This window comes from Panthera pardus, unplaced genomic scaffold (assembly GCF_024362965.1).
Source record: "Panthera pardus isolate Hobbes unplaced genomic scaffold, ASM2436296v1 HiC_scaffold_1, whole genome shotgun sequence".
NCBI lineage: Eukaryota > Metazoa > Chordata > Mammalia > Carnivora > Felidae > Panthera > Panthera pardus.
In genome coordinates, this window is record NW_026526654.1 from 12,803,327 (window position 1) to 12,817,353 (window position 14,027).

General features: G+C 42.2%; 1 protein-coding gene across 3 annotated transcripts in view; it reads right to left on the reverse strand.

Moving 5' to 3' along the window:
* MYO16 (myosin XVI) overlaps positions 1-14,027 on the reverse strand; it is a 609,969-nt gene that overhangs the window by 362,470 nt on the left and 233,472 nt on the right. For all 3 annotated transcript variants that reach the window (XM_053889237.1, XM_053889213.1, XM_053889198.1), the window contains exons 5-6: positions 11,107-11,215; positions 4,057-4,181 (exon numbers count right to left, since the gene is read on the reverse strand). In XM_053889237.1, coding sequence (XP_053745212.1) covers positions 4,057-4,181; positions 11,107-11,215 — 234 coding nt within the window. The remainder of the gene's footprint in view (positions 1-4,056; positions 4,182-11,106; positions 11,216-14,027) is intronic.

Below are 14,027 nucleotides of genomic sequence, written 5' to 3' on the forward strand. Positions count from 1 at the left end.
GTGATGCTCTCTACCATCACAAGAAATATTGTCATATCACACTGCTGTCCTAGCAGAAATGTCCAAGTATCACCCCGGTTCAAATCTACTCTAAAATCATGGTAATGGTTAAAGCTGTTACTCGGTGCATTAATAATGGAGGATGTGCATTAATATCACAAAGTTAATTTTAATATTATGATTATGATGTTTTGATAGAACTGTCTTTCCTTGTAATTCTGGGTACCATTTTTATTACATTAAAAGCACAATTTTGACAAGGAATCCACAGCTACACCAGGGGGGTTAGAAGGTAATAGGACATAAAAAGACCAGGGAGCCCTGACTTCATGCCAGCAGGGAGTTTTCACTGTCATAAAGGACCACACATTCTAATCTCTAAATTGAGGCTACGCATCGTGATATAAACTGCGGCCAGAAAGCTGATAGCATTGGCTAAGTCCTCACCCAGAAGTAAGGGATAAACCAGCACTACTGACATAACAAAGGGAGTCAGAAATAAAATTGTTTGATGTTTGCATCTCATGAATAATTCTTTTCCAACAGACCAAGTAAATACGTCCCAAGGCCAGATGTTATATATCAAAGTCTGGGACAAAAGAGTGAAGAACCAGCATCTTTATAATGTATCTGAAAGTCATTACTGTAGATGTTCAAAGAGCATCTATGCACTCAAACTCAGGAATGCATTTCCATATCCTCTGTAACAAGGCTTTTCTTGGGGGGCGGATTGTATCCTTTTCTCAGGTTTTGTTTTCTTTTAAAAAGGGTATCCTTGTACAGCAAGAGATCTTTTTAAGAGAGCTACAGTAAGTTTGGTAATTTTGTCGCATGTTCTAACAAAGGAGAAAAAGGTATTGAGCCTTTCACTGATAGCTTCGTCTTCTTTTGCACAATTTGACAGTGTGGGAAATGATTCTGAACCACAAGCGACAGTCCAACTCAGGATGTGGAAATCTGTGGACTGGCGTCTTCTTACTGTCGACCAACAACAGACAGGAACACACAATCCAGAGGAGAGCTCTGGGAAGGCAGTAATTAACATGATAGACTGATTGATTCCAACCAAAGAATCAAACTACATTACCGCTTGCTAAACACTGTGATCTTCAAGGGACAACTTCCTAGCCTCCCGATCACTACTAATTTCCTTGTGAAAAGCTCAATGATCAAAGATGACCATTTAGTTATTATACAACAATGATTTGCAATGTTTATGCTCTCTGCTCAATAGAATAAAGTCACAAAGAATGTCAAAATTGAAGATGGTGGAACTCGATCACAATTTATTGTTCTGTGTTGATTGATTCTTCCAATAGCTTCACTTCCAAAGTACGTGGGTCCTTTGATTTGGCGATATTTGAAACACTTATGCAATTTTTATTTAGCAGTGATTTTTTTAGAGGCATATAATTCTGCAATATCTTAAGCCAAACAAAGACACAAAGGTCTACTGGGTTTCTGCGCTGTGTTAGGCATTGGTGCGTTACACGCATTAAAAGAACTATTACCCACTACAGTTTGGATTTTGAGCCCACCACTCCACTGCATTTTTCCTCGGTGAAAAGACCAGTGACCTCCCAGTACACAGTCCAAAGGTCAATTCACCACCTCCAGTCATTTGACCTCTCAGTGGTTATCTGATAGTCAACCGTTCCCCCCCAACACACCCCCTCCTTCTCCCCCCCCCCTCCTCCTCATCATCATCATCATACTTCCTTTCCTTGGCTCCTGGGACATCTCATTCTCTTGGTTTTCCTCCTACCTTGAGAATTTCTCCTTCCAGTCTTATTTCTGGATCTTCCTCTCCTTCCTAAGCATCGTGGCTCGGTCCTCAATTCTCTCTTCTTCTTCTGTGTCAGAAGTGTGATTTTATCCAGGGTCAAGGCTTTCAACGTCACGTATATGCTAGTGTTCCCAAAAGTGATTCTGCAGTCCAGACGCCTCCTGAGTCCCAGACTCCAATATCCAACCACAAACCCAGCGTCTCCATGAAGAAGGTTCAGAGTCACATCTAGCTCTGTGTTTCCCAAGCTGTCCTTGTCTTTTCTGCTCCAAGCTCATTTGGTCCTCAGCCCTCTCGGTCTCACCGGACGCCAACTCCATCGCTGCAGGTGCTGAGGCTAAAAGTACGTGGAGTCCTTCTGCAATCGTCCTTTCTCCTACACCACCTGGCCATCAGGAAAACGCAGTGGATCTTCTTTTCACACGGACACAAGTCAGCCACTTCCCACAGCTTCGGCTTCCTGTAGCTTCGAGCTCCACCACCAACCACACCTCTCACCTGAACTCTCAGTGTCAGCCCTGCCCTTTGACAGTCCATCCATAACACAGCAGTCAGAGTGAGTGATGCTTTTAGAAGTGAAGCAGGGCTGTGCTCTCCTCAGGGCCCTCCCATGTGTTTCCGTCTCACTCAGAGTAAGTGCAGAGTCTTCACACAGGCACACAAACCCTGCAGGATCTGGTCCAGCTACCTCACTCCTTTCCTTTACTCTGCTTAGCTTCACAGGGCTCTGTGCTGTTTCTAAATCTTAATACACCCACTCCGGCCTCAGGGCCTTTGCACGTACCACTGTTCAGCCTGGAATGCTCCTAGGCACCCCTGCAGTGTGTGCAGACTTCTCTCAGGTCATTACTCAAACTTCCTCGTCAGTGAGATCTTACCTGTGTAACTCCCAGCACGTCCTTATCTTATTCTTTTCTCCTTTGTGTTTGTCATTATTAGCATGTTACACATTTAGCTCATTTATATGGTATATTATGTATCTTCCCCAAAGAAATGTAAGCCCATGATAAAAGGGCTTTTGTGGCTTTGTTCATTATTATTTTGTTCACAGGTTGGGGTTAATAAATTACTTCCTCAATAGATTAATTCGAGTATTTTTCCACTTGAATGTGATTTTTCAATAAACTGTAAACACGCTTTGTTCTCTTTGCTTATAACTTGGAGTTACGTTCTTGACAGTCTTTAGAAAACCTACAGTCCAAAGTCCGAAATCAGTATCTAGGAAGATTATTCTATCCAGAGGTCTCAGGGTGTTCGATTTGCATTTAATAAATCTAAAACCGTATCGGGTCTCACACAAATTTTATCCATTTAGACTAGCCATTTCTCCCATCACTGTGTTCAACCTCACACCTCCGGAAAAATGCAGAGTAGAACCTGAATCACTGGCTCCAGAGGCTTCTACGCATCCCACGCTCTGAGCGTCATACCCCCTTCTGCTAATCTACCTTCTCTCAGTGCTTCCCCCTGAGCCTCAGTACATTTACTTCCACGACAGTTAACTTTAACACAGGCATGCTCAGTGCAAGTCAATAGTGCCCAATGTTTCTTATTTTCATGACTAGACATTATGCTTATATGAGAATTAATCCACATTTAATTGTACTGGTTTTTCATTACTGCCACTGTGCCCAATAGCTGTGGAAAAAAAGCAGTGACAGGATTTCACTTGGATTTAGAAAGTCATTCCCCAGAGTGACCCGTAATTTGTTTTACGTAAAATGAAAAACGAAAACATTCTCCCATAAGTTCCATTTCAACAAATCACACTGACAAAGTAATGCCTAAAAATTATTCCAAGGGTGCCTGGGTGGCTCAGTCAGTTAAGCGTCCGATTCTTGATTTTGGCTCAGGTCGTGATCTCACAGGTTCGTAAGTTCCAGCCCCAAGTGAGACTCCAAGGTGACAGTGAGGTGCCTCCTTGGGATTCTCTGCATCTCCTTCTCTCTCTGTCCCTCTCCCGCTCTCTCAAAATAAATAAATACACTTTAAAAAATTACTGTAAATTTTTTAACAAAATGGAAGGGAGGCTTGAAGAAAATACATCAGCCTACAAACACTGGTTTTTCTCTGAGTGGCGACATAAGTGATTTCTGTTTCCGTCTTTGCGCACTTAACGTGTTTTCACGATTTTTACAATAAATATGCAGAACTTTTATGATCAGAAAAAAGGACATTTGTAAATGTTAATTGCATCCAATTCCAGGCTTTAGAAATCAACTTAAGTCCTCTACATCAGCAATATTTCTGAGTCAGTTATATTAACTTACCAGCGTCACCCCGTCATCATTTTTCTCATTGACATTTCCGCCATCGGACAAGAAGTGTTTGACATCTGTTAGCATGCTCACGGGTCTCTGCACCTTCAGCTGGCACAGTGAGGTCAGGTCCACGCCTACGGGGAAAACAGCCTTTGAAACAGAAGGCAGAGATGCTTCTCAGCCGCTGAGGGTCAAGCCTTAATTTTATCTCACTGTTCTTCCAACGTGTTCCTCTCTGAAGCCCCTCTTCTGCTTTGAATTCAAAGTCTGCATAATGGTTTCTCTCGGCACGCCTTCTATTTACCGCTAGAAAATAGTCTGGAATCATTTTCCTCTGATTCTATCCCAAAGATGTGACATGACACCTTATCCATGGTAGGCTCTCAACGTTCGCCTGTCTTAGTATGGATCATCAATGTGCACTGCCCTAAGTAGTTTAAACCATTTGAATGGAACTGAAATGAGTTCTAAAACATGGTTTTTGCTCTCTATAATTTTCAGGCCAGAATAGTTGCTCCTAAAAGCAATAGAATAGAATAGAATAGAAAGAATAGAATAGAATAGAATAGAAATCTCTGGAATAGAAAACCACCTTTGGTGGGAAACGGAAAAATGTGAACAAAGTCTGTAGTTTAGTGAGTAGCATCATACCTGAGCTAACTCCGTACTCTGGATAAACGTACCATGTCTGTGTGGGGTGTTGGCGTGGGGGAGCAGGGAGAAGGTGTACGGGAACTCTCAGGGATGTTTTGACAACTTCCCTGCAGATCTCAAATGTTTTCAAATTAAATGTAAAAAGATTCTCCAATCAAACATTTCATGGCTGTTCGCGTTAATAAAGAGAAATGAACTGAAGCTGAGGGAAGTCTGGAAGTCAGCCTTGTTGAGGAGGGGGATGGGCCATGGAAAGGTCAGGTCTGCTCCCCTCCTGTTGGTACCTGTTGTCAGCATTTATTCTCACCCAGGCTTTCGTGTGAATCTCCATGGTAGCTCAGACCTTCACATTTATGCATCCCGTTCCCAGGATTGGTTCCTGGACATAACAGGTGTTTACCAAGGGGAAATAATCCACCTTATTCTCAGTGAAAGTATGATGATGATGATGATGATGATGATGATGGTGGTGATGATTAACACCTGCCTCTCAGCCAGTGGCTGCTAGAAATCAGCCACCTCCCTGATTCTCTCTCTCTCTCTCTCTCTCATGTGACTCAGTCCTTGCCACAAACAGGGAGGCTGGGTCGGCACAGGGGACCCAAGCACCAATGCCAGAGTGTTCCTTCTGGCCATGCCAGTCTGTGCCTGACCTCTCCGGGCTGACTTTGGGAAAGGTATGTAACCTCTCTGGTCTTCTGCATCCACGGTCACTCAGGGAATGATATATATCCCAAAGAAGTGCAGCTACACTCACTACTTACGAGATCTGTCCACGGGGCAGAGATCATTCAACCCGTTGCACATCTGCCTTCATTTTCCCCTTAGAGCCTGGAACCTCCGCCCCCTGGTCCAGCTCTCTCTCAAATCCCGGATGAACACTGGGTGTCAGGCTTCCTGGATTTTAGTGTCGTGTCTTCTATTACTACTAGTAATAATAGTAGTAATAAGTATAATATATTATATATTCCACATATATTATGCATATTTTATTAACATAATATAATAAGTATAAGAATATAATAGGTCTATTTTATACTAGTGCCAATGGGAACAGGTAACTCATCTTCTGCCTCAGTTCCTCCATCTGCAAAATGGGGCTGCTAGTTTTTGCTTCACCAATGGTTATGAGGACAAACGACAACACATCGAGCACCTAACACAGTATTCGGCTTGCTGAATCGAGCAAGTACTCGCTAGATGTGAGCTGTCCTTTATAGTCAGCTTTCTATTACATGGGCTGTACGCCATGCATTTGTTGTTTTTCTTTGCAATAAGGAGGCAGGCAAGACCCAAACAGAATAAAGCAAAATGCGCTATTTGAATAATGTGGTTTGTTTCAAATACTCTGTCCAAAGCAAACCCATTTCACTAGGAGGATGGGAGGGGGGAACCAATTACCAGCTTTGAAATTTCCACACGCCATTTCAGAAGAACTAACAGATTTCCCTAAGAGTTGCTTTGAGGTTTGTTAAGAACCAACTAAAACTATCACTCTATTCTCATTTTTAGGATTGTCGAATTTGACGTGTGAGTTAATTTTGGAAAATACTATTTCTCAAATGTCAGTGTTCAATTTTGCACACTGAAGTCGAAGAATCTGATGGCTACGTTATTCTAAGTTCTATAACATTGCAGTGTTTACTGGAGTGGTACGTATCTTTTAGAGAATCATTTGCACACATCATTAAAACTGAGCTGTAAAAGAATAGAGGTCAGTGATAAAAGACACATTAAAGCAGATTAGAGATCACTCATTTACCACATGTCATGAGAAAACAATCTATTTCAGCCACTGTTGTGAAGGTATCAGAGGGGAATATTATGATATTGTATCTTATTATTTTCAAACTTCATTTTGAGTCAAATATGATACCATGTAAGATGCGATTTTAGATTTTTGATATATGTTCAGGAAACAAGCAGAAGTCTATTTTCAGCAAGACAATGGAACAGAATTTCCCTCTCTTCTTGCTCAAAAGTCTTAAGCTACTCCAGGAAAAATATAACCAACAGACCATAATAAGCCTATTTTATAATGGATAATAGGCCAAGCCTGTCTTTTTTAAAAGAAATTAAGTTTTATTTTCATCCTGTTCTCTGAAAAAGAAAAAAAAAACTAATACAGGTCGTGATTGGATTTATTATTTTGACAGGAATTCATTAATTTTTTTTCAAAATGAACACATTTAGGAAATATTTAGGAAATAAGAAAAACATCATTTGCTTGAAATTTACAAGTTATTACATGTGATACTAATTACTATTGCCTGAGTACATTTGATAACATCAGGTGATATGTAAAACTGAAATCACATTGACACGTCAAGTCAGTCTAAACCCTATCTTAACTTTCCTTAACTGTCTCTCTCAAGACAATATTGTTTTTTTGTAACAATTCAACTTTTCTTTTTCTCCATTACCCATTTTGTATTGGGGGTAGTCTGTCACTCTGATGTGACCCGCCCTGTGACTATAGCACATCATTTTCTTAGTTTCTAGAATTGGAACTAAGGATGCTCTGAGCAAGCAAATAAAGGGAGATGATTCTAGAAAAAAGAAACAAACATGCTCAAGCCAAAAGGCTGTTATAACCCTCTACCCCATCCCTCCCATCAGTCCTACCAGATGCACAACGTAGGACCGTCCCCAGCAAACTGGGATACACTCCCACCTTGACGATGGGTGACTCTGAAGAGGGTGGTGCAGGATTGGCATTTCAAATTAATTTCACTAAGTGGAAGAAATATACAAGGTCACTATGGACTGAATAATCCAGGAGTCTCTTAAGGAATTATCAGGGATACTACTCAGCGGTGAAAACGAATGAAATGTTGCCATTTGCAACAACATGGATGGAACTAGAGGGTATGATGCTAACTGAAATAAGTCGGAGAAAGATAAATATGTGATTTCACTCATATGTGGAATTTAAGAAAACACAACAGATGAACACAGGGGAAGGGAAGGAAAAATAAGATAAAAACAGAGAGGGAGGCAAACCATAAGAGACTCTTAAACACAGAGAACAAATGAGGGTTGCTGGAAGGGAGGTGGGTTGGGGGCTAAATGGGGGATGGGCATTAAGGAGGACACTTGTTGAGATGAGCACTGGGTGTTACATGGAAGTGATGAATCACTGGGTTCTACTCCTGAATCCAATACTACACTGCATGTTAACTTACTTGATTTTAAATTAAAAAAAAAAGAAAAGAAAAGAAAAGAAAAGAATAATCAGGGAAGGCTAAGCCAGTTTCTCAGGCTGTTTCCACAACAGAAAGCCTAGGGTTTTAACGAAGGCAGCAACGGCACAATGGGTGAGGGATGCAGACATATCAGGGGGATGTCACGGAAGGAGAATCTATAAAATTTGGTGACAATTTGATGTGAGGGATTTAGGAAAAGAGAAGTGACATTCAGATACTTGGATTCCTGGCCGTAAAGGTAAAATGGACTCTTGGTAGGGCATGAAACTTCCATATTGGGCATGTTATCCCAAACTGCCTGATATCCAAGGCAAGATACTTAAGAACAGTGCACACGACAAGGCAGAAGTTCTTCTAAGAGATTTGAGCCACAGGAGTAATCTTGGGAGCAGGCAGGCTGTCACAACACAAGGAACAGGGAGAGATGAACCAGAGAACATTCTGGCATCTGCCTGTGCAGTCACACTTCCAAAGGAAGTAAGTGGGAGCTCAAAGAGAATGGAGGACGGTATGGAATGATCACTGCAGGTGAGCGAGGTTTCGCGGGAGAGTGTGATGGAAGTCAAGGGAACACTACAGGGCGATGAGGGAACACAGACAGGAGAACGGAAGGGTGATCAGCCAATAGAGAGCCAAGCAGGCAATGGCCATCTTTGGAAGGACATTTCCAGCAGGGGCAGAGGCTGAACTTCAGTGGGCTAAGGAGAGGAGATTAGGAGCTCAGGAGAATAAGTGTGAGCTTTTTTTTTCTAAAGGATGAATTTCGAAGGAAGGAGAAAGGGCATGCACAGCAAAGTGAAAAGATTCCATGTATATATCTTTACCCATGCATCTGTCCTGGACCACCTTGTGCCTCCCCCCGTCCCCCCTGCAGTGCTTTCTTCCCTCGCTCGATCATTTTGCAATCGGTTGCCTTCTCTGAAAGCCAACTGGCTCGCCTCGCTCTGCCGATCCAATATGCATCAAGTCCTCAACCAGCCCTCCGTGGCTGTCTCGTTTTCCAGCCCAGGAAGCCCAGGCGGTGAGCTGAGGTTAATTGCTGTGCCCGGGTGTATGCTGTATGTCGGTGGTGACAGTACAATTAGAACCTGTGACCAGCGATTTGCCATGTAATCAACTTCCTCACAACCTCGCCTGCCTCCTGCCACACGCGTCCTGATGGGACAGCATGCTAAGTACTCAGCCTGGAAACTGTATGGTGCGCAGAGAATATTCGAGGATGACAGCCGCCTGGTTCTGAGAATGTGGTTCTGAAACACTGAGCGCCAAACGGTAATATGCATCGAGTCAGGGAATCTTAGAAATGTCTAAGGATGTCAGCCCACACTGTCATGGCAGATAACCCTGAAAGCACGCCAGCAAAGAGGCCAGAGAATAAATCGAATGGGTGTGGCAGCTGACACAGACACGTAGGAGGGACCCAGGCAGAATAGGAGCACACCGTGCACGAGGCGAGGGAGGGGCAGACGGTCGTGAGGCACAGGCCAGCACACCAGCAGTGACAAATGGAAAACAGAATTAAAAATTCAGGGGATATTAAGTTGAATCTGTTCCAGCAAACATGTATTTTACAAACTGATTGTGACAGCCATTGTCGTGACAGATTTTCTCCTAACCATCGAGAATCTGTGCCTCCCTCTCTTTCTTTGCCCTCAGTCACGTTCAAAATCACTTATTTTTCTTTGCATAAGATAGGTAATACTGCCTTTGTAAATATCAAATTTTCTTATCGAACAAAATCCTTGAATGAGTGGGAAAGGTTTTTAAGTCAAGTTAGTTCTTTTGCAAATAAAGGTAACTTCATTTCAGTTTTCAAAGAGAACTATTTACTGCCGTGGCTATTAGAAACTCAGAGTAAGGAAGGAAGAAATCTGCTAATAGAAGTGGCTCAGCTAATAATACAACTGAGCTGTTTGTGCAAATTCAGAAGCGTGCATGGTGAAGTCCAAGTTTCACAAAGGCCGAAACAATGAACTTCACAGCAGTGGGGTGTGCAAACATAACTTCAAGTCTCAATCCCTTTAGCAATAATGGAACCTGTCCCCAGCAAGTTGCCGCTGACAAGAGGTCCAGAGATCTGAATGTGACCCTCACATAAGGAGCAGATACAAGGAGTGAGGGAGGTGCCTCCATCACCCCGGCCGGGACTCGGTGACCTTCCATAGGACAGCTGGGCTCACGGCTCACATTGTCCCTAATGAAGATAACAGTACTTAACCCACTCTCAGAATTCATGAGATTACTTTTTAAGAACCCCTGGCTGTGAAGTGCTAATTATTATTATTATTCTAAGCCATCCTCAGAATAAACCTTTTGATACGAGAGATCTGGAGGAGGCAAAGAGCACAGGGAAAAAAGAGGCAGATGTGAGGGCTTTTCTTAGAATCGAGAAGGACAGAGTGACAAGCACTGTGTGGCTCTTAAAACTTTTAAACTTCTCTGACAAAAGATCATACTTGAAGGGTCTGGAATTTCTTTGTTGTTATTTATACCTAAACAAAAAGAGGGGGCGGGGAAGTGGCAAACTTCTTCAGTCGCGTACCATATCGGGCTCAGGATTTCAAACACCTCCCACTTTGCCAATGCTGAACTTGCTCATGAAATTATACGTTTAGTCTGTGCAATTAAATATTCTTTGGGAGGGAATCTATCTGGGAGCTCTACTCATCTTTTCAGGCTAGCAACATGACCAGGGCGCTTCCTTCTGACATTTGTGTTATCACGTGTCACCAACAGTGGATGCTGTGCAAGCTGCTCTTGACTTAAGTCCTCCCTCACTGGCACTCACGAGGACTACCCGCTCCTAAGAGAATACACTTCAGATGACCTCGCTCTCGTTAACTCAGAATTCAGTTATGCTGGTTCACTTCCCTTGCCCTCCCAGTGGAGAATAGATTATAATTACAAACCCAGTCCCACTAATTATGGACTTTAGATGCTTGTTAAAATGTTCCTTCATTCTTGGCCTCTAGATTTCTGCTGCCTTGCAAAACTGCCTTGACTCAACCAACGAGGCATCGCGGGGGGAACAATGAAATTCTATATAGAGAAAAAATACTTCATTTTACACAATCTAGGGAAACCACATCGATCTGAAATCGTGTGTGCGTGCCTAAAAAATAGATAAATTATACATTTGTAATTCTACCACACTGTCTTTAAATCTATCCCTCTATAGTTTTTCACAGCAACTGCCTACCATTTTCATCCAGATAGGTCAACAGGATGGAACTAGATTCTGTCCCTTCCATGGCATAATCCAAGGGGATATTTCCATTAACATCCTGGAGAAGGACATTGGCTCCAGCCTGTAAGCGAAAAAGAACAAATATAACATTATGTATACTGGTAACAAAGAAAGCGGGTTTCACTTCTGCATTAGTTGGGAAACAGATCCAGAAAAGTCTGTCTTAGATAAAACCCTGTAGAAGCATGTGGGACACTGTAATTACTTTTTAAGACAAATGTAATAAATACTTTGTGAGAAACTCCAACAGGCTAAGAATGTTCAACTGACGTTGGCAAGGCCTTAGCCCTGGCTTCTTCCTCCCACCCCTCTTGCTACACCCAAGATATCCGATCCTTGCTGTGGAAACAACCGCACCTCTGCGTTGGTTGCCTCGATTCTAACAGAGCAGAAGGTCCCCATGCCTTTGGAGGGTCTCCACAGAGAACTCTTCCGTGAACTTTGATCTTCCCCCCAAACTATCCTATAAGCTCTTCAAGCACTTTGCTCTCTACAGAAAGTCATCGGAGAGCTGTTCTCACACTACCATGTTTTAATAAAGGCCTGGGCTAGTGGCTTCTGGTTGTTTTTCTTTTCTCTTTACAGAAACTATTTTTTTTAAAAAGCACAATCTGTAAATATTAATGAAATATATTAAATATGGCCATTACATAGCTTTTTGCTTCAAAGCACCCTTCATCAAGCACCTCTGAGGATGCATGTTTCCCTCCCGCCCATCCCAGCTTAAACACAATGACGGTTTTACTTTCCCTTTTCTCCAAGGACATGGCACAAGCACATACCACTGACCAAGGGATGAGTTCACTGAACTCAGGCCAGACGAATGAATGTCTTCCCCTATTCTTTTTACTGAATACAAGTCTGTGATGCCATATTTATAAAGTTCATATACTGTCCAAGTTCACGTTACATAAAAAGGTATATAACATTCATAATCTTATATACTACAATGTGGGATTTTGCCCTCTGTGATTCTAGATGTATATTCAATAAACAACCCTCCTATACATTACCAAGTCCGCACAGGTTTTCCAAAGGGTTGCTCTGGAGACATTGTAAAGACGGAAGTAAACATAGGCCAAAGTGGCAAAATAGTGTACCTCTTAATATCTGCCCTGAATAAACTATGCCACTCACCTCACCATCTTGAGTGTGCCACGTTATATTTTCTGTAACCACATGAAGATACTCCTCTATTTGAACAAATTAAGTTATATATTTCAGATTTTCACTTCGGTGAGGAAGCATGTGCTTTTAAGGTCTTGAAAACTTCAAACTAAGTGTTCGTAGTGCATTTAATATTTTTAGTTATTCAGAGTTTGAAAAGAAATTATTCGAGGCAACATTGTTCAGTAGACTTTGCTAATGATTCCTTTCCTTTAGTGGCCAACCAGGAGAATAAGATTTTGCATACCTACCCAAGGATCAATTGTTAAAGAGCCAATTAAGAGAGAACTACAGGGTCTCATTATTGATTTCAATACAAATAGGCAGAAGTAAATCTAGTTATTCTCTTTTCCCAATGCATAAATGTTTCCGATATAACCTTATCTACGCCAAACATCTGGACGCAAGGCAACAGCGAATATACGTATCATCATGTATCGTCAATAACAACAGAAATAAGTAGGACACAACCTGGTGCTGAGGGAGACTGTGCACTTCGAGAGAATACGTTCTACTCTACAAGAAGTAATGAGGCTCTTTCAAAACAAGTCTGAAGGTGACCTCTGATGCTGAATATAGTCGCGGGGCTCGTTCGCTTCAATTCCCACCCACTTGTCACTCAGCAGTCTGCATCGCTGAACTCTCAGGGGTTCCCTGTACAGAAGCCCATCTTCCCGGGGGGCAGGAACTTCCCTCATCAAAGATCGGAGTTTAGTCCCCATTATCTGCACCCCCTCTCCCAACCTGCCTCAGTGCCTGGCACATACAAGGCACTGAAAAAAGATTGAGTGAAACAAACTGAAAAATAAGGAGCCAAAAACCGAACTTAAGCTAATTATTACAAATTAAGGCAGAGAACTATAATTTTTAGCTAAATTCTTTTTAACTAAATTTCCTGACCTTTATTTTCAAGGGCGCATGAATAAAATTACAAAAGCACTATAGGCATACTTAAATTTCCTGCCTTCACTCTTTTTTTTTCAATATATGAAATTTATTGTCAAATGGGTTTCCATACAACACCCAGTGCTCATCCCAAAAGGTGCCCTCCTCAGTATCCATCACCCACCCTCCCCTCCCTCCCACCCCCCATCAACCCTCAGTTTGTTTTCAGTTTTTAAGAGTCTCTTATGCTTTGGCTCTCTCCCACTCTAACCTCTTTTTTTTTCCCCTCCCCCATGGGTTTCTGTTAAGTTTCTCAGGATCCACATAAGAGTGAAAACATATGGTATCAGTCTTTCTCTGTATGGCTTATTTCACTTAGCGTAACACTCTCCAGTTCCATCCACGTTGCTACAAAGGGCCATATTTCATTCTTTCTCATTGCCACGTAGTACTCCATTGTGTATATAAACCACAATTTCTTTATCCATTCATCAGTTGATGGACATTTAGGCTCTTTCCATAATTTGGCTATTGTTGAGAGTGCTGCTATAAACATTGGGGTACAAGTGCCCCTATGCATCAGTACTCCTGTATCCCTTGGGTAAATTCCTAGCAGTGCTATTGCTGGGTCATAGGGTAGGTCTATTTTTAATTTTCTGAGGAACCTCCACACTGTTTTCCAGAGCGGCTGCACCAATTTGCATTCCCACCAACAGTGCAAGAGGGTTCCCGTTTCTCCACATCCTCTCCAGCATCTATAGTCTCCTGATTTGTTCATTTTGGCCACTCTGACTGACGTGAGGTGATATCTGAGTGTGGTT